The following is a 20,266-nucleotide window of genomic DNA, read 5'->3' as shown; positions in this document are numbered from 1 at the left end:
GTAAAAATTAATTATTTAACAAATAATAGGGCATGTGTCATAAAGTCATTGATCTCTGTCTGGTCACGAAAGTCAAAATTAATTACTTAACAAAAAATAGGGGACAGACCCCTTTGTAACCCCTCCTAAACCCACGCCTGTATACCCTATTGTACTATCACCATATCATCCTGCATGTGTCATAATGTCACTGATCTCTGCCTGGTCACGACTCGTTAAAGACGGGATTGGCAATGTTCTGCACACTGTCTCTGGGGCTGTCGTCTTCCAAGGGTATAATTCCTGTCGCCATCAGTTCGGCCTCAAATATGGCCTTGTTGGCCCTGTTGTGTGATTCCAAGTCGAAGTCATTGTTCACGTAATACAAGTGGCTCTTCTTCTTCGCCGATTTCCGTAAGATCACGACAAAGATAACTAGGGCGATTAAGGCTACCACTCCAATGGCAGATCCAAGGCCAATTAACACTTGTTTTGAATTGTCCGCTTTGCTCTGTTTATTCACTTTGGTAGTCCTCCCTGAAGTTGCTGATGCTGTTTGAATAAAATAATAAGATACCATGATACAGTCATAAATATCATTATCATCATCATCATCATCATCATCATCATCATCATCATCATCGTTACCACCATCATCATCATTATTACTATCATTATTATTACCATCATCATCATTATTATCATCATTATCATCACCATCATCATCATTATCATCACCATAATCATCATCCAAATCATCATCATCATCATCTAAATCATCATAATCAGAACAATAGACATAAATTATCAGTAGTACGGTGTTATCATCATAAAAACATCATTACAAAGATCATGTTAGATACCATCCTCTTAATAATAACTACTACCAAAATCACTACAATCATTATCATCACCATCATTATCACTGCTATCAACATCAGTATCATCATCATCATTATCACTTCTAGCAACATCAGTATCATCATCACCATCATTATCACTGCTAGCAACATCAGTATCATCATCACCATCATTATCACTGCTAGCAACATCAGTATCATCATCACCATCATTATCACTGCTAGCAACATCAGTATCATCATCATCATCATTATCACTGCTAGCAACATCAGTATCATCATCATCATTATCACTGCTAGCAACATCAGTATCATCATCACCATCATTATCACTGCTAGCAACATCAGTAGCATCATCACCATCATTATCACTGCTAGCAACATCAGTATCATCACCATCATTATCACTGCTAGTAACATCAGTATCATCACCATCATTATCACTGCTAGCAACATCAGTATCATCATCATCATCATTATCACTGCTAGCAACATCAGTATCATCACCATCATTATCACTGCTAGCAACATCAGTATCATCATCACCATCATTATCACTGCTAGCAACATCAGAAGCATCATCACCATCATTATCACTGCTAGCAACATCAGTATCATCACCATCATTATCACTGCTAGTAACATCAGTATCATCACCATCATTATCACTGCTAGCAACATCAGTATCATCATCATCATCATTATCACTGCTAGCAACATCAGTATCATCATCATCATCATTATCACTGCTAGCAACATCAGTATCATTATCACCATCATTATCACTGCTAGCAACATCAGTATCATCATCATCATCATTATCACTGCTAGCAACATCAGTATCATCATCACCATCTGAAGATTTGATATCATTTGAATAAAATAATAATTATTAAAACAATAATAATAATCTTTATCATCGTCATCATCATTAAAACCAGATATCATCATCATGAATAGTATGGTGTTATTATTATAAAATTCGTGTTAGACAACAGTCTCTTAATGATTACTACTACTACTACTACTACTACTAGCACCATCACCAGCATCAGCTGCGCAACCACCACCACCATCATGAAAATATATTGGACATCAGCATACCATTACTGTCATAATATTCTAAAGAAGTCGATACTGTTTGAATACAACCATAAACATCATAATAGTCATCAAAACATAAATATCAACATCATCATTGTCAACATCATCAAATATTGGATATCAGAATCGCCATCATCACCTGGAAACGCTGTTCCCGTTTCAATATAAAAATAAGTGTAATAATAAAGTCATTAAAATGGCATCATTATTATCATCGTCGTCGTCATCAATATCATCATCGGCATCACCATCATCATCATCATCATCATCATCATCATCATACTACTACTACAGACATTAATAACATTACATATTTAGTTACATCCATCTCTTTCGTACATTGGTGGAAGGGTGGATTTTTGCATGAATTAAACAAAAATGCCAAAATCTGCATAACAACGTTTATTCATATTAAATTTGCATTTCTTGCAAACAGCTATATCGGCTTCCAAACGAATCCGTGCATTTGCAAATGGATTACGACTAATATTGAATTGATGAAATACATCACCACCATCATCAACATTATCATCATCATCATCATCATCATCATCATCAACAGCATCATCATTCTCATTCTCATCATCATCATCAACATTATCATCATCATCATCATCATCATCATCACCACCACCATCAACATCATCATCATCATCAACATCATCACCATCATCATCATCATCATCATAACGTTACAGGCATTACTGTGTTATTGTTTAGAGAACGTTAGTTATCGTATTATACATGGTTATCATGTGTATTGAACAAAATTACATTACAATGAGGGTATTTTTATCCCCAAATATGTCACATCACCACGAAACTCATCTTTACGGGTTATTTTGCTATATATTGTTTCTATAGGCTCGCACCATCAGTTTAATACCATACAGTGATAGGTAGAGGATATCTAAGTCTCACAGACGTTTAGATATGACTCTGGGGTGGTTTTACAATGGCAGCCATTTTGAATTCAAGATGGCCGCGTATATATTATGGGGGGGAAAATGCCAACAATGGATCTATTCATGTTATGTATGCAAAGAAGCTAGAAAAAGCATACATTTTACAAAATGTAGCCCCCCCCCCCCAAAAAAAAAAAAAAAAAAAAAAGGATTAAGAAAAAAAGAAGGAAAAAAGAGAGCAAACTACATAACTGTCCAGACTAGAATGTGTAATTGCCTATGACTATCTGAAGGATACTGGTACATCATTCTCTGTGTCATATGGTAATATTAAACCAGCAGTAGAATAGTAAGTAGTGTATTGGCCTATTGCTTACAATTTTGCATATAAAATGTTTATTGACTGTTCTAAGTGATGGTACTGACGTTATCAGAACTTACACGTAGAATAGAGCCCCGTTTTTAAACACTACCGCGTATTTTTCACAATTAGATCCGTTTTGTGATCATTAAAATCAGACATGGCTTACATTTTATTGTTTAGATAATCCATTCCCTACATCCGAAGTGTTTCTGGTCATCTTGGTGTTTGCAATACTGAAAAAAAAAATTGGGTTTTTTTCCATATGAGGTATAAAAAAACTGAAGGAAATATTTTATTTAACGACGCACTCAACGCATTTTATTTTACGGTTATATGGCGTCAAACATATGGTTAAGGACCACACAGATAATGAGAGAGAAAACCCGATGTCGCCACTTCATGGGCTACTCTTTTCGATTAACAACAAGGGATCTTTTATATGTACCATCCCACAGACAGAGTAGTACATACCATGGCCTTTGATATAACAGTCATTGTGCACTGGCTGGAACAAGAAATAGCTCAATGGGCCCACCGACGGGGATCGATCCTAGACCGACCGCGCATCGAGCGTACCACTAGGCTACGCCCCACCCCTTTAGGGAGTATTTCCCCGTTTCAAAGCCACATCCCCTTGTTTACAGATGTGTTACAGGTTTATTAATTAACTAAACTTAGTGTCCCTTTTCACTGTGACTTTATCCTTTCAAGGAGCGGGACGTAGCCCAGTGGTAAAGTGTACGCTTGATGCGCGGACGATCTGGGATCGATCCCCGTCGGTGGGCCCATTGGGCTATTTCTCGCTCCAGCCAGTTCACTACGACTGGTGTATGTGTTATCCTGTCTGTGGGATGGTGCATATAAAAGATCCCTTGCTACTAACTGAAAAGAGTAGCCCATGAAGTGGCGACAGCGGGTTTCCTCTCTCAATATCTGTGTGGTCCTTATTCATATGTCAGATGCCATATAACCGTAAATAAAATGTGTTGAGTGCGTCGTTAAATAATAAATAAAAAAAAACATTTTTTTTTAACCTTTCAATAGGATATCGTATGGACGTTAAAGAGAACCCCTATTTCGATGCTTATTGTCTACATAGACAGGAACAAACATTCAGTTATGATGTATTACTACAATACACTTCACTGACCTGTTGTTACAGCCAGTTTTTTGGAAGTATGTATGTTTCTTGTGGTTGTCACAGTATGTGGCGTAGTCTTGGCTGTCGATTTTGTCGTTTGATGTGGTGTTGTTATGGGTGGCGTAGTCTTGATTGTAGACTCTGTCGTTTTATGTGGTGTTGTCATGGGTGGTGTAGTCTTGATTGTAGACTCTGTCGTTGTATGTGGTGTTGTCATAATGTGTGGCGTAGTCTTGAATGTAGACTTTGTCGTTTGATGTGGTGTAGTCACAGTGTGTGGCGTAATCTTGACTGTAGACTTTGTCGTTTGATGTTGTGTAGTCACAATATGCGGCGTACTCTTGACTGTAGACTTTATCGTAGACTTTATCGTTTTGTGTGGTGTTGTCACAATATGTGGCGTACTCTTGACTGTAGACTTTATCGTTTTGTGTGGTGTTGTCACAATATGCGGCGTACTCTTGACTGTAGACTTTATCGTTTTGTGTGGTGTTGTCACAATATGTGGCGTACTCTTGACTGTAGACTTTATCGTTTTGTGTGGTGTTGTCACAATATGTGGCGTACTCTTGACTGTAGACTTTATCGTTTTGTGTGGTGTTGTCACAATATGCGGCGTACTCTTGACTGTAGACTTTATCGTTTTGTGTGGTGTTGTCACAATATGTGGCGTACTCTTGACTGTAGACTTTATCGTTTTGTGTGGTGTTGTCACAATATGTGGCGTACTCTTGACTGTAGACTTTATCGTTTTGTGTGTGGTGTTGTCACAATATGTGGCGTACTCTTGACTGTAGACTTTATCGTTTTGTGTGGTGTTGTCACAATATGCGGCGTACTCTTGACTGTAGACTTTATCGTTTTGTGTGGTGTTGTCACAATATGTGGCGTACTCTTGACTGTAGACTTTATCGTTTTGTGTGGTGTTGTCACAATATGCGGCGTACTCTTGATTGTAGACTTTATCGTTTTGTGTGGTGTTGTCACAATATGTGGCGTACTCTTGACTGTAGACTTTATCGTTTTGTGTGGTGTTGTCACAATATGCGGCGTACTCTTGACTGTAGACTTTATCGTTTTGTGTGGTGTTGTCACAATATGTGGCGTACTCTTGACTGTAGACTTTATCGTTTTGTGTGGTGTTGTCACAATATGTGGCGTACTCTTGACTGTAGACTTTATCGTTTTGTGTGGTGTTGTCACAATATGCGGCGTACTCTTGACTGTAGACTTTATCGTTTTGTGTGGTGTTGTCACAATATGCGGCGTACTCTTGACTGTAGACTTTATCGTTGTGTGTGGTGTTGTCACAATATGCGGCGTACTCTTGACTGTAGACTTTATCGTTTTGTGTGGTGTTGTCACAATATGCGGCGTACTCTTGACTGTAGACTTTATCGTTTTGTGTGGTGTTGTCACAATATGCGGCGTACTCTTGACTGTAGACTTTATCGTTTTGTGTGGTGTTGTCACAATATGCGGCGTACTCTTGACTGTAGACTTTATCGTTTTGTGTGGTGTTGTCACAATATGATGAGCTGATGAGCTTTCAGCTGTTGCTGCAGTCTGAGACGATGTGGTTGATTTGACGTTGGTTATCAATGAAGGGGCAGTTTTTATTGTTGACGCTTCTGCTATTCCAGCATGTCCTATAACAACAACAATAATAATAAAATAATATAAAATACCAAACGGAAAAAGAAAGAAACAAAAAAAGCATCATAGCCTACGTTACAAAATACAAGACATACTTTATAATCTATTTTAAACTACATTTTGTGTAACATAACTTATATTTTAGAAAAAAATAACACCCAGAGATATTTCAAATAACATTTTATTCTTACTTTATTCGCTGGTGTAGTGGGTACGCCATCGGACAAAAGGCTGATAGGTAATAGGTTCGCATACCGGTACCGGCTCTCACCCAGAGTGATTTTAACGACTCGGTGGGTAAGTGTAAGACTACTACACCGACTTCTCTCTCACTAACCACTAACCCAATGTCCTGGAAAGACAGCCCAGATAGCTGAGGTGTGTGCCCAGAACAGCGTGCTTGAACCTTAAGTGGATATAAGCACAAAAATAAGTATAAACATTATTCTTACCTACAGCAATGCGAAAACTCGTTTAAAACCACTAATTTATACGCTAATAACTGATCCATTGATGGCACAACGCGATAGATCAATGCTTGCTCGATTTACCAATGGCTACGCTAATAACTGATCCATTGATGGCTCAGCGCGATCGACCAATGCTTGCGCGATTTAACAGTGGCTATGCTAATAACTGATCCATTATGGCGCAGCGCGATCGATCGATGCCTGCGTGATTTACCCATGACTACGCTAACAAGGGATCCGTTAATTGCACAGCGCGATCGATCTATGCTTGTTCGATTCACCAGTGGGGCCCTACGCTAATAACGGATCCATTATGGCGGACATGCATACGCGATCGATCGATGCTTGCACGACCTACCGATGTCTACGCTAATGACAGATCCATAGATGGCACAGCGCGATCTTTCGATAGCGCAGATCGGTCGATGAATGCACTCCGTGTTATTTATTATTCAATTAAAATGGACATTTTCATGAAAAGCATGGTTGCTAGGCAACACATGGATGATTGCTAGGGAAGAATGAATTAATGATTGAATATTTAACGACGCCCCAGCACAAAGAACACATCGGCTATTGGGTATCAGCCAAAGATAAGTATGTCAATAGGATTAAATTACAAATCAAACTTATATACTTTAAAAACAAAATGGGGAATGGGAGACGTAGTCTTGATTGTAGACTGTGTCGTTTTATGTGGTGTTGTCAAGGGTGGCGTAGTTTTTATTGTAGACTTTGTCGTTTTATGTGGTGTTGTCAAGGGTGGCGTAGTTTTGATTGTAGACCTTGTCGTTTTATGTGGTGTTGTCAAGGGTGGCGTAGTTTTGATTGTAGACCTTGTCGTTTTATGTGGTGTGGTCATGGGTGGCGTAGTTTTGATTGTAGACTTTGTCGTTTTATGTGGTGTTGTCAAGGGTTGCGTAGTTCTGATTGTAGACCTTGTCGTTTTATGTGGTGTTGTCAAGGGTGGCGTAGTTTTGATTGTAGACCTTGTCGTTTTATGTGGTGTGGTCATGGGTGGCGTAGTTTTGATTGCTTTCAACATGTTTCTATTGTATATTAGTACATAAAACGTTACCGAGATAGTTAAAAAGGTATTATTATACATGTTAAAAATGGCGGCTATCTTGAAACATTACCGCCATATTGACATTTCAAGTTACTCGTTGACTGAATTTGAAGAACTCCCCAAAATCCTCATCTGTGCAAAGTTTTTCATGTTTGTATCACAATTTAAAAGGTCATTTCTGTTTTTGCTCTGCCAATAGTGCTAATAGTAGTTGACCATGTTTTATGGAGGTTGCCATACATTGACCTCCAATATTTACCACTCCCACCATCAGAGACCTTTTGTACATATCAGATGTTAGGATACAGCATGTTTCTAAACATATAAAAGTAATATAAAACTCTATTAAAATACATTAGGACAGTATGGTGGCCATTTTGAAAAATGCCCGCCATATTGAAACTTCAAGTGGTTCATTAATGGGATTTGACGAAAGCCCCAGGGAGATCATCTGTGCCAAGTTTCATGTTTCTATCATCATTTAAAAGGTTCTCACAGTTACCTGCTCTCCCAATGGTGCTATTAGTAGTTGACACTGTTTTGGGGAGGGGTCCCTACTTTGACCCCCATATTTGTCACACCCACCACCAGAAGCACGTTTACCAAAAAAATAAAAATTGTTAACATATACGATAAGAAAAAAAAAAAAAACCCAACCCAAAACGTCTACATAATTTCCTCTCCGGGTGGCACTTAGCTCATTCTAAAGCACCGAGCCACTGATTCGTTAAAACTCGCTCTTGGTTTAAGCCGGTACCGGGCTGCGAACCCTGTACCTACCAGCCTTATGTCCGATGGCTTAACCACGACAACACTGAGGCCGGTTTACTGCTCTACTACTTGGGTAAATGTGGGAAAATTAAATGGAACGAATATTTTCAATGATACCTCAACAAATGTTAAACTGTGGCCTTGTGGTGTCTAACATGATTATTTAGACACTTTGCCTAGAGAAATTAGAAATGAAACACGCTGCCATCACATTGTCTACTCCTAAAAAACCCAGCAAGACAGCGTTTGTAGGCATTTCCTTATAGATGTTCTAGTCATGGAGACTGATGAGGACGCCAGGACCGCTTTACAATTAAATAATATCCCATTCCCCACAAAATCAACCCTTTACATGAAATTAGCCCTTATTCGAATCAGAGGCGGGACGCAGCTTAGTGGTAGAGTGCTCGCTTGATCCGCGGTCGGTTTGGCTCATCGGGCTATTTCTCGTTCCAACCAGTGAACTACGACTGGTATATCAAAAGACGTGGTATGAGTTATCCTGTCTTTGGGATGGTGCATATAAAAGATCTCTTGCTACTAATGTGGAAAATATAAGCAGGTTTCTTCTCTTAGACTAAGTATGTCAAAAAGTACCAAGTATTCGACACCCAATAGCTGATGATTAATAATTCAATGTGCTCTAGTGGTGTCGTTAAGCAAAACATACTTTAACTTTATTCGAATCACCTTTGCGTGTGGTTTTTCTTAAATACCGTACATTGTTTAGTTATCTAATCATCGTTTTTTATTAGAATTTAAAGGCATACTGTCACGGATTCAAGGACCTTATTTCTCTAAAAATGGATAATAACTAAAAATTACATTAATTGTTGGAAACCAAATCTAGCTATTGCATCACCTTAACTGAACCATGATGGAGTGAAATCCATGTCAACGCTCTCGGCAATTTTAGTTTTTGAATTATGGACCATTGCCATAATTCAATTATTTTTTACAAAATATCATTAATAAACGGAGTATGGTGGTTATGAAGTTGGTTGAATAAAGTACATTTAGGGAACAAAACAAATTATTTTTGTTCAGGTAATACTTTGTTAGACCATTAAATAGGCCAGTGATCTGTGGCAATATGCCTTTAAACTGTCGTTCGTTAAATCGCCACATCATCAAATGAGCAATTACACAGTGACGGGCGTTTTCAGACTATTTTTAGTTTCAAATACACAATGTACCTGTATTTTGGTTACTTTTGTATTGAAGCATCGCTTGCTATAATTAGGTTCATATATGAGGACCATATTACAGTATTAAATACTGTTATACAAACCCATACGGCTATCGTTCCAGCCAGTGCACCACGACTGGCATATCAAAGGCCTAGTATGTACAACCCTTTCTGTGGGATGGTGCATATAAATGATCCCTTGCTACTAATGGAAAAGAGTATGAAGTGGCGACGGCGGGTTTCCTCTCTCAATATCTGTGTGGTCTTAACACGTATGTCTGACGCCATATAACCGTAAATAAAATGTGTTGAATGCATCGGTAAATAAAACATTTCCTTCCTTTATGCTAACTGTGAGTCATTTCTATAATAATCACACCGCACACCACAACATTTGGTATTTCTGACAGATCGTCATCAGAGGAAACCCATTAGTAGCAAGGGATCTTTTATATGCACTTTCCCACAGACAGGAAAGCACATACCACGGCCTTTGACCACTTGTGGTGACCTGATTGAAACGAGAGAAAAAAAAACAATCAGCTGAATGGAACCACCGAGGTGGTTCGATCCCGCGACGCAAATACCTCAGGCGAGCACTCAACCCGCTGAGCTAAATCGCGCCCCACATCTAATGAAAATGTGAGACAGTCATTCTGTACAATCTCGATATCCATTTCATTTTCATTTCAACTAAATCGCGCCCCACATCTAATGAAAATGTGAGACAGTCATTCTGTATAATCTCGATATCCATTTCATTTTCATTTCAACTTAATTTCGTGCTTATATCCAATTAAGGTTCAAGCACGCTGTCCTGGGCACACACCTCAGCTATCTGGGCTGTCTGTCCAGGACAGTGGGTTAGTTGTTGTTATTGGTTAGTGAGAGATAAGAGGGTGTAGTGGTCTACACCTACCCAATGAGTCGTTAAAACTCGCTCTGGGTGGGAGCCGGTACCGGGCTGCGGCGAACCCTGTACCTACCAGCCTTAAGTTCGATGGCTTAACCACGACACCGCCGAGGCCGTTTAATCTCAATAAACCGTTAAGCGGCGTTAGGTAACAGGGAAGTAAATTGACCAATCAGCGTTGTAGGACATTGTAAATACAGCCCGTGTTTAAAAAAAAAAAAAAAAAAAAAATAGTAATGTTTCTGTGGTTGGCAAGTAACTTAGAAATGTGATATTTACCTGTGTATATTGTTTTCAAGTTTGTTAAATGAGATATTATTTTACATCACCTATTTCTGTCTAGCGAGTATGAATACAAGCATGGGGTGTAGTGACTTCCTGGTATCCGTGAAAATGTAAATTACGAGGTGCCTTCAAAAGTGAAAGCTTTTTTTTTTCTTCCAGATTTAGGTTGATAACACCTGTAATCCGTCACATCATTCTATAAATATCTTTTTTTGTAAATAATTTTAGTTTGGTTTGACGTAAGTAGAAAACTAAAAGTGTTGTGGAAGTAACACACAAAAAAAAAAAATCCCAAAACAAAGAAACGACTCAGAAATAAATAACTTGTAGTAAATTACATAGTATGAATAAAAGGCGTTCCCTGTGGGACGGACTATGGGGCCTAATTCACTAAACGCTCGCAACTTTGCGATCTCGCAGTGCAATGCAAAAAGACTTGCAAAGAGGATGCTTTGTTTTCTAGCAGAGCTTAAGAGAGCTTTGAGAATTAGGCCCCAGATATCTTTGACGCATAAAATATCACTATGTATGCGAATCACCCAAGAAAATTCTTGTTTTCCGCTGTTTTGCTGACGCCATATAACCGTAAATAAAATGTGTTGAGTGCGTCGTTAAATAAAACATTTCCTTCCTTTTGTTATATTAATATGGCGGGTTGTGTTTTATTATTTACTTTCTTGCTACCATTAAGCCAGTAGTCGTTCCTACATAAATCGGAACGCATAAGACTATAAAGACTATTTATGTGTTCTCACGGTATGATTCGGACCGGCCTCGATGACGCAGTGGTTAAGCCATCGGACTACAGGCTGGTAGGTACAGGGTTCGCAGCCCTGTACCGGCCTCAACCCAGAGTGAGTTCTTAAGGGCCCATTGGCCACTACACCTTTTCTCTCTCACTAACTACTAACCAACTAACAACTAACCCACTGTCCTTGTAAGACAGCCCACATAGGTCAGGTGTGTGCCAAGGACAGCGTGCTTGAAGCTTAACTGGATATAAACACGAAAATAAGTTGAAATGTGTACGATTCGATTGCATGCGACAAGTCGGTGCGACTAATCGTATAGTGAGAATGCCCCTTTAACGGTACTTTTGACTCACGTGATTCAAGGCATACTGTCACGGATTTAAGGACCTTATTTCATTAAAAACGGATAATAAATAAAAATTGCATTAATTGTTGGAAACCAAATCTAGCTATCGCACCACCTTAACTGAACCATGATGGAGTGAAATCCATGTCATCCTTCTCGGCAATTTTAGTTTTTGAATTATGGACCATTGCCATAATTCAATTATTTTTACAAAATGTCATTAATAAATGGAGTATGGTGGTTATAAAGATGGTTGAATAAAGTACATTTAGAGACAAATCAAATTATTTTTGTTCAGGTAATACTTTGTTACACCATTAAATAGGTCAGTGGTCTGTGACAATATGCCTTTCTGGGCCTATTGTAAAGACCTAACGGGCTGTCTCTGTATTATTATTGTTCTAGTTACATAGTCGAACTTACCAATACTGAAGAACACAAGAAAAGCGGCGAAGACGTACTTCCACATCATTATTGGTTTTAAATTAAGCACACAATCTACTGTCCTACGCGGTGCACCTGTTGACGACCTCTGACACAAATATTTAGTAGATAACAAGACGATAAAGGGCAAAGAATACACACACACACACACAAACACACATTTAAAAAGATAGTGTTATCGTGTACTTCTAGAAACATATTCCATCTTCCGCCCTAAGGTTGCCCAAACCAAATTAGTCCTCAGAGACGGTAATGTTAATATTTTCAATCAATGAATATTTAACGACACCCCAGCACAAACATACATCGTCTACTGGGAGACAGAGAAATATAAATTAAAGCCCACAGTAAAGATCTGTGCGAAAAGACAAACTTGAAAGTAAGTAAATTAAAAATTATAGGTTAACATTTTGACATAAAACATAAAAATAAGTTATCAGTGCATTACTTTGCGGATGCAAAGGAGCAGGTGACCGCCTCCTCCCTCTCTCTCTCTCTCTCTCTCTCTCTCTCTCTCTCTCTCTCTCTCTCTCTCTCTCTCTCTCTCTCTCTCTCTCTCTCTCTCTCTCTCTCTCTGTGTGTGTGTGTGTGTGTGAGAGAGAGAGAGAGAGAGAGACAGAGAGAGAGATTCACAAAACACCACACACACACACACACACACACACACACACACACACACACACACGAACAAACATATACACAAACACACACAGACATATAAACACACATATATACTCACATACATACAAAGTAATACATATACATGCACACGCATACACACTAACACATACATGCACACATACACATGAACACACACACACACACATACATACATACATACATACATACATACATATAAACAAACACACCCAGACACACACCCAGACACACACCCAGACACACACGCAGTTTTAATATTTTCATATACTTACCATTTGTGACACCCAATAGCCGATGTGTATTTTAGTGCTGGGGTGTCGTTAAACATTCATTCAATCATTCATTCATTCATTCATTTCCTTTTTAACTTAAAAGTTCCCTTTTTGTCTAGCCGTTGATAATTTTATATTACAGTGCCCGATTCTTGTTTCACTGGCCAGTTACTTAGGCTAGGTGTGGCCCTGGTTACAACACCGCCCAGGCAGTACCCCTACTAAGGGACATCTTACTTTCTACATAATAATATATAAAAGAAGAAAAGTGTTTACAATTAAAAAACAGTTCTCTTTTGGCTAACAGTACTGCTAGGCCACATTGATTTATTCATCATCGGCTATTAGATGTCAAAATCTGGGTAATTCTGACATTGTCTTAGAAGAAAAACCGCTACCTTTTCCAATTAGCAGCAAGGGATCGTTTATAGTAGGACAGCACATACCACGGTATTTGATATCCTGGTTGTGGGGTTCAGAGAAAATCAAGAGTACGTACGAAACAAATTAAATTTCATTTGGCATTTAAAAGATTTAAGTAATAGCTTTATTAGATAGTCTTTTTGTATCGGCCTCGGTGGCGTTGTGAATAGGCCATCGGTCTACAGGCTGGTAGGTACTAGGTTCGGATCCCAGTCGAGGCATGGGATTTTTAATCTCCAAACCCTGAGTGAGTGCTCCGCAAGGCTCAATGGGTAGGTGTAAACCACTTGCACCGACCAGTGATCATAACTGGTTCAACAAAGGCCATGGTTTGTGCCATCCTGCCTGTGGGAAGCGCAAATAAAATATCCTTGCTGCATATCGTAAAAGAGTAGCCTATGTGGCGACAGCGGGTTTCCTCTAAAAAAAAACTATCAGAATGACCATATGTTTGACGTCCAATAGCCGATGACAAGATAAAAAAAAATCAATGTTCTCTAGTGGCGTCGTTTTTAAATAAAACTTTACTTTACTATTTTTGTTTTCGTATTTCATTTTACCCTTAAACTGGTTTTAACATCTAGTTTACCTTGCATGATAAATGTGCACTAAATAAAGGATGTTTATTTATGGAGAATAGATAATAGTATTTGCGCAGAGCAACACTTATTACATTTTAAAGGGCGGGAACGTAGCCTAGTGGTAATATAATAAAAAGCGGTCGATCTGGGACCGATCTCCGTCGATGGCCCATTGGGTTATTTCTCGTTCCAGCCAGTGCACCACGACTGGTATATCAAAGTTCCGTGATATGTGATATCCTGTCTGTGGTGCATATAAAAGATCCCTTGCTACTAACAGGACAAATGTAGCGGGTTTCAAATCCAAGACTATATGTCAAAATTACCATATTATGTTTGACGTCCAATAGCCGATGATAAATTAATCAATGTGCTCTAGTAGCGTCGTTAAACAAAACAAACTTTTCGAACGAACCTCCCCGCTGAGTTTATTCATATACGTGCCCAGGGACAACATAGACAAGAGGGTCCGCTAGGATCATATTCCAGTACAAAGTACAGTACAGTACAGTACAAAGTACAATCTCATTGGCTCGTATGGATTTTTAAAAATAATTTTATTATGGTGGCTTTTTTTAGGGGGCGGGGGACATGGGCGTACAGAGGATTTTGAGAAGGGGGGTTCCAAAATAGATTGCAGAGATTTTTGGCATATATTTCTATGTTGAGTTTTGAAAAGGGGGGTTCCAAAATAGATTGCAGAGATATTGGGCATATATTTCTATGTTGAGTAAATATAATAATGTCAGATATCAATGTCAGATATATTAAATTATAAAAAAAAGCGATTTCAGAGGGGGTTCGGTCGAACCTATCGAAACACCCCCCCCCCCCCCCCCACGCATGCGCCGCATCCAGTCTATATGAGCCTCAAAGGGACATTCCTGAGTTTGCTGCACTTTTTAAGATGTTATCGATTAACAGAGACTTTTTAACGATTGTAATTACATATCAAATATATTCTTCTGCATAAAATATTAGTGTCTGTATATTAAACGTGCTTCTGATCGTGCTAATATTCGTACTAGGTTAATTCCATCTTATTTCCTAAAATATTGTTTTTTTCATACGTACGAAATTATTTGAAGACAAAATCCAGTTTGGGCTTCTTACAAATGTTAAGACGACCAGAAACACATTGAATATACAAACACTGATACTGTAAACAAGAAAATATATTTAATATGTAAGTTTAATCATCGAAATATTTTATTAGTCGGAAACATTATACGATGCAGGAAACTCAGGAATGTCCCTTTAAGGCTCATTCTTATTGTACTACACTGTGTCCAATGAGAACATGTAATAGTTATTATACCCACAGTTTACAAGGTGTGTCGGCAACTACCCCTACAGGTTTGGTCTATGGGCCTCCGAGGAGACCACAACTGTTGGGATATTCACCGATACACCAAGTAAGTGTGGGTATAAATGACTTATACCCCACTTTAGGTCGAGTGAATTATTATATCATTTCTATGGCAAATATGATCAATAACTAGAAAGTAATTAAAAACATTGAAACGAAAATAACGTGGACCTTGACATCGTGACCTTGACATGCAAATTCAGTTTGATGCAGTTTTATCCTTGTGTGTTTGGACTACTGGTATCGCAATATATATTAAACTTAGTCCGAACGGACGTAGAAAGTGTGGGTGTATTGAATTAATGTGCACCTTGCATTAATTAAAACTATACCTTCCGGATTTCATTGTAAGTTATGACAATACAAGTTTATTGTACTATTCATATTCATTTCTTTTTTTTTCTTTTTTTTTTTTTTTTTTTTTTTTTTTTTTTTAAATGCAGGTGTAGTTAAATGAAAAGTGTAGGTCTATCATGATACACCTACACTTTTGCCCCAAAGGTGGACGTGTATTGTAATACACCTCCACTTTTTGAGGAAAAGTGTAGGTGTATCGGTGAATACACCCACACTTTTAGAAAAGAAACCATGACGAGACCGGAAGTGGGGTATAATTATACTGGATACGTGCGATGCGTGCGTTTCCAAAACGCAGACGGCCAGCCCCAGTGATATAACCGGCCGCAGCCGTCTGTTATAATATACTCTTCAAAAAAGGTAGGGGGACCTGAAATATTAATGTTAATATCAACTATTAGAGCGAACATACGTTTTGACCACAGATATCCTATAAAGAACGTTCAGGTCTGTTTATCAACACACCGAAACACATTCCATAGTTTGCACATACATCACGCAGTTGCCCCGTACGCGTGCGTGGGATGTCATTCTCGATTTTGACAATTTCCAGGAAGGTCCATTAATCACTGTGGAACATTATTTCTGTCAATCTTTTTCATTCTGTTGATCATACAGTTGTTATTGTTTTGTTTTTAGTCATTTGTATTGTTTGAATTTGCGATTACTGATAAAAAAAACCCGTCAACTTTCAAATTTCACTTCTGACCCCAATCGTCCTTCAAGATCTTTGGTGATCTTAAAAACGACTGTAATACTGAACTACCGATTGTAATGTTTGCCCAATTAATTCACTATTCCCCACAGCTAATATACCTTACAATTTTGGCAATTGTAAATTCTTATTAGAGTTCCCCTACTTTTTTTTAAAAATATATATTAAAGCAACGTCATTTAATTATAATAAAAATAGCCAAGTGCATCTATGATATTTCTCCGCGTCGGTGGGCCCATTGGGCTATTTCTCGTTCCAGCCAGTGAACCACGACTTGTATATCAAAGGCCGTGGTATGTACTACCCTGTCTGTGGGATGGTGCAAATAAAAGAGCCCTTGCTGCTAATCGAAAAAGAGTAGCCCACATGGGCGTCGATCGGTGGGGGACAGGGGGGACGCGTCCCCCTCACTGTTTAACGCCGGGGGACAATCTATATAAATGTCCCCCCCCCCATACTTTTTCGTTTAGCACACACACACACACACACACCACCACTACCACCACCACCACCACCACCTTTAAAACCGGATTGACGCCCATGGTAGCCCTTGAAATGGCGACAGCGGGTTTCCACTCTTAATATCTTAGTGGTCTGACCCCCATATAACCGTAAATAAAATGTGCTGAGTGCGTCGTTAAATAAAAACCTACACAAAACTATGGTATTTCACCTTTAATTGCTATTATTAGAAACCAAAACCGTTCATTGCAAAATAAAAATATGCATGCTCTAAGTTTCGGATTATATATCACTACATACATAGAGCAATAATAAACATGACAAACAGGTCTACATGAGTTTTATAAATATGTTCAAAATAATTAACGTGTAATACATTACAGGTTGAGAAATAGTGAAAGAGGCTTTAAAAGACCAACACGTAGAAATGTTATAATAATTATTTAAAGGTACAAATTGCACCGATACAAACAGTCGTGGTATACGCATTATTATTATTATTATACTACATAACGAAGAGGCGTTATTTTTAAAGCTGCAATCTCTTCTAAGCATATTATAACATCGTTAACTTTTATTAACGTAAAATACAAACTCGATTACAACTTTAAAACATTTCATCAAAAAACATGTCGCCTTTTTCTTTTCTTTCTTTCTTTTTTGTTAGTTTATTTGTTTGTTTGTTTTGTTTGTTCTCGGTAGGGTTTTTTTTGGTTTTGTTTGTTGTTTTTTGTTGCTATTGTTGTTCGTGGTGTGTTGGTTTGAGTATTTTTATTTGTGGGTACCTAGTGTGGATGCAAGGGTGTAATAAAAATATTTTAAAATATCATTTTTAAGTTTTAAAATGTCTTTCCTTGATGGCATCGTCTATTACAGTACCCTTGTTCTTTTTGTACTGCCATCCCACTTATTACAGGCTAGGTATGACCCAGATTTTAAATAGTTAAATAATAAAAATATATTTCAAATTGTCGAAATTGCAGCTTTAAATGCTCTCGGGGAAAAAGGGTAGGGTTCCATCTACAACGTCGACTCCAACCACCCTGGTTAAACGACAAGATCAGCCGGTTTTGTATCGATGGAACCTATATAAGGCAGTTTTTTCATACAGTCGTACTGTGCTATCAGAAATCCATCTTCTTCAGGGCCGAGGATGGCACACTTGCCGTTGGAATTAGGGGCCCGCTCCGACAACATGTCGCGATGTACAGGTTTATTGTTTAACCAGTAAAATCCCTCTTTCTGAGGTATGTATTTTGCTCCGACATGAAATCCTTCTTTCAAGTCACTGAGTTCTGAAAAGGAAAAAGAAGAAGAAGAAGATACTTTATTTTACTGCAGTGGCCTTAATTTTTAAGTTAACCTTTTGACAAAATTAATTACTCTTATCATTACTGTATGATTTTCTTAACCCTAACCCTAAACCTAACCCATTTTCTTTCTGGGGGAGGCCTCCATACCCCCTGTTGACTGTGGTTGCATTCAATTCCATAGCGCCATACCCAAATATTTCTTTCTGTCCGAAACAGTGGACAAGGGTTATGAGGGAATAGAAGAGAAGAATAGAAAGATGAGGTGAGGAATGGAAAAAGAAGAGAATGATGAACTGGGAACAGAGGAAGAAGAAGAGAAGTATGAGGAGGGAATAGAGAAAGAAGAAGAGAAGGATGAGGAGTGGAATACAAAAAAAGGATGAAGAGGGGAATAGACATAGAAGGGAAGGATGAGGAGGGGAATAGAGGAAGAAGACGAAAAGGATGAGGGGAATAAAAAAAGAAGAGAATAACTAGGAGGGAAACAGAGAAAAAGAAAAGAAGGAGGAGGATGAGAATAGAAGATGATGAGAAGGATGAGGGAATAGAGGAAAAAGAGAAGGATGAGGAGGGGAATAGAGGAAGAAGAAACGAAGGATTATGAGGGGAATAGAAGAAGAGAAGGATGAGAGGAGGAGTAGAAAAAAGAAGCAAAAGATGAAGAGAGAAGTAGAAGGGAAGGATGAGGAGGGGAATAGAGGAAGAAGACGAAAAAGATGAGAAGGGGAATAGAAAAAGAAGAGAACAACTAGGAGGGGAATAGAGGAAGAACAAAAGAAAGATGAGAATAGAGAAGGATGATGAGGGAATAGAGGAAGAAAAGAAGGATGAAGAGGGGAATATAAGAAGAATAAGAAGAAAGGAAAGAAGAGGACGAAGAGAAAAAAATTGAAGAAAGTGGAGGAGAAGAACTTTGTGAGAAATGTGTATTTGTCAATACATGGACTCTTTTCGACTTTATACATCGAAACAAAGCAATATATAATTGTATTAAATGGACCCTACGAACCATTGCCCTTCGTGCATATATATGAGAGAGAGAGAGAGAGAGAGAGAGAGAGAGAGAGAGAGAGAGAGAGAGAGGGGGGAGAGAGAGAGAGGGGAGAGAGAGATGCCGTTCTTCAGCCGATTGTCAGTTCCGATGACTATGCCAATGTACCTTTGTTTCCTTTAATGTCCATCTGTATGATCTTCCATTTCTGTAAGGTGTCTAACACTGCCAGTTTGCCCCCGTCTAAAGAGCAGCTGAACGAGGCCATGTAACCGGTGTCAGGACGGAAGTACACATACCTCACAGCAAACGACTCCGGTTCGTGGTACCTGAAGCCTTCTCGAAACTCTCTGATATCGTTTTCTAAAATTTAAAAGGTGGTCTTTAAATTGCGAACCATAATAATGTAACCGAAAACATGCATGTACAATATGATATCACGGCTGATCCCGCATAACTTACTATCGAGGATTGACAACCAGAGATCTGAACCCATATTCACAAAAAGGTGTAAATTTACGTCTACGACTAGCACTTACGTCTGCCGTACATTTACGTTTACGTGCAAGAAGCACCTTATTCTCAAAGACGGTCGTAAATGTAAACGTAACTTAGTTGGACGTAAATCTACGATTTAACACACTCACCGGAGAAATTTAAAAAACCCCCATTAGAAACGATGGCTACCGGGTAAATAACAAATGCGCAAAACTCAATTTCGTTTGTCGTTTGCTAACAATAACATCGCGAACGGCGAACCATGACATTTTGGTATTGGTGAGGATCCGCGTTTTGGTACGAACTTGAGGACATTACTTAAAAAGGAAAAGATAACTCAGGAGAAATTAGCCGAGTGGAAAACATCCGTTCGATCA

General features: G+C 38.5%; 2 protein-coding genes across 3 annotated transcripts; both read right to left on the bottom strand.

The window, feature by feature from the left end:
• Positions 1–205: 205 nt before the first annotated feature.
• LOC121387448 (serine-aspartate repeat-containing protein C-like) lies at positions 206–12,273 on the bottom strand. Its single transcript, XM_041518567.1, has 4 exons — positions 12,228–12,273; positions 4,693–5,853; positions 894–1,694; positions 206–531 (listed from the first exon to the last, which is right to left on the bottom strand). Exons 1-4 carry the CDS (start codon positions 12,271–12,273, stop codon positions 206–208), a joined length of 2,334 nt encoding a protein of 777 aa, XP_041374501.1.
• A 5,012-nt stretch (positions 12,274–17,285) lies between these two features.
• Positions 17,286–19,775, bottom strand: LOC121377124. 2 transcript variants are annotated; one of them, XM_041505022.1, is made up of 3 exons: positions 19,560–19,775; positions 18,369–18,382; positions 17,286–18,305 (listed from the first exon to the last, which is right to left on the bottom strand). In XM_041505022.1, the coding sequence occupies exons 1-3, from the start codon at positions 19,657–19,659 to the stop codon at positions 18,135–18,137; spliced, it is 285 nt and encodes a 94-aa protein (XP_041360956.1). In that variant the 5' UTR covers positions 19,660–19,775; the 3' UTR covers positions 17,286–18,134. The 2 variants fall into 2 exon arrangements, with proteins under 2 accessions (XP_041360956.1, XP_041360948.1); XM_041505014.1 differs by having other exon boundaries at positions 17,286–18,382.
• Between the last annotated feature and the right edge of the window lie 491 nt (positions 19,776–20,266).

Source organism: Gigantopelta aegis, chromosome 2, assembly GCF_016097555.1.
Source record: "Gigantopelta aegis isolate Gae_Host chromosome 2, Gae_host_genome, whole genome shotgun sequence".
NCBI lineage: Eukaryota > Metazoa > Mollusca > Gastropoda > Neomphalida > Peltospiridae > Gigantopelta > Gigantopelta aegis.
The sequence above is the reverse complement of the archived record's forward strand: the minus strand, read 5'-3'. Positions and strand labels throughout refer to the sequence as shown.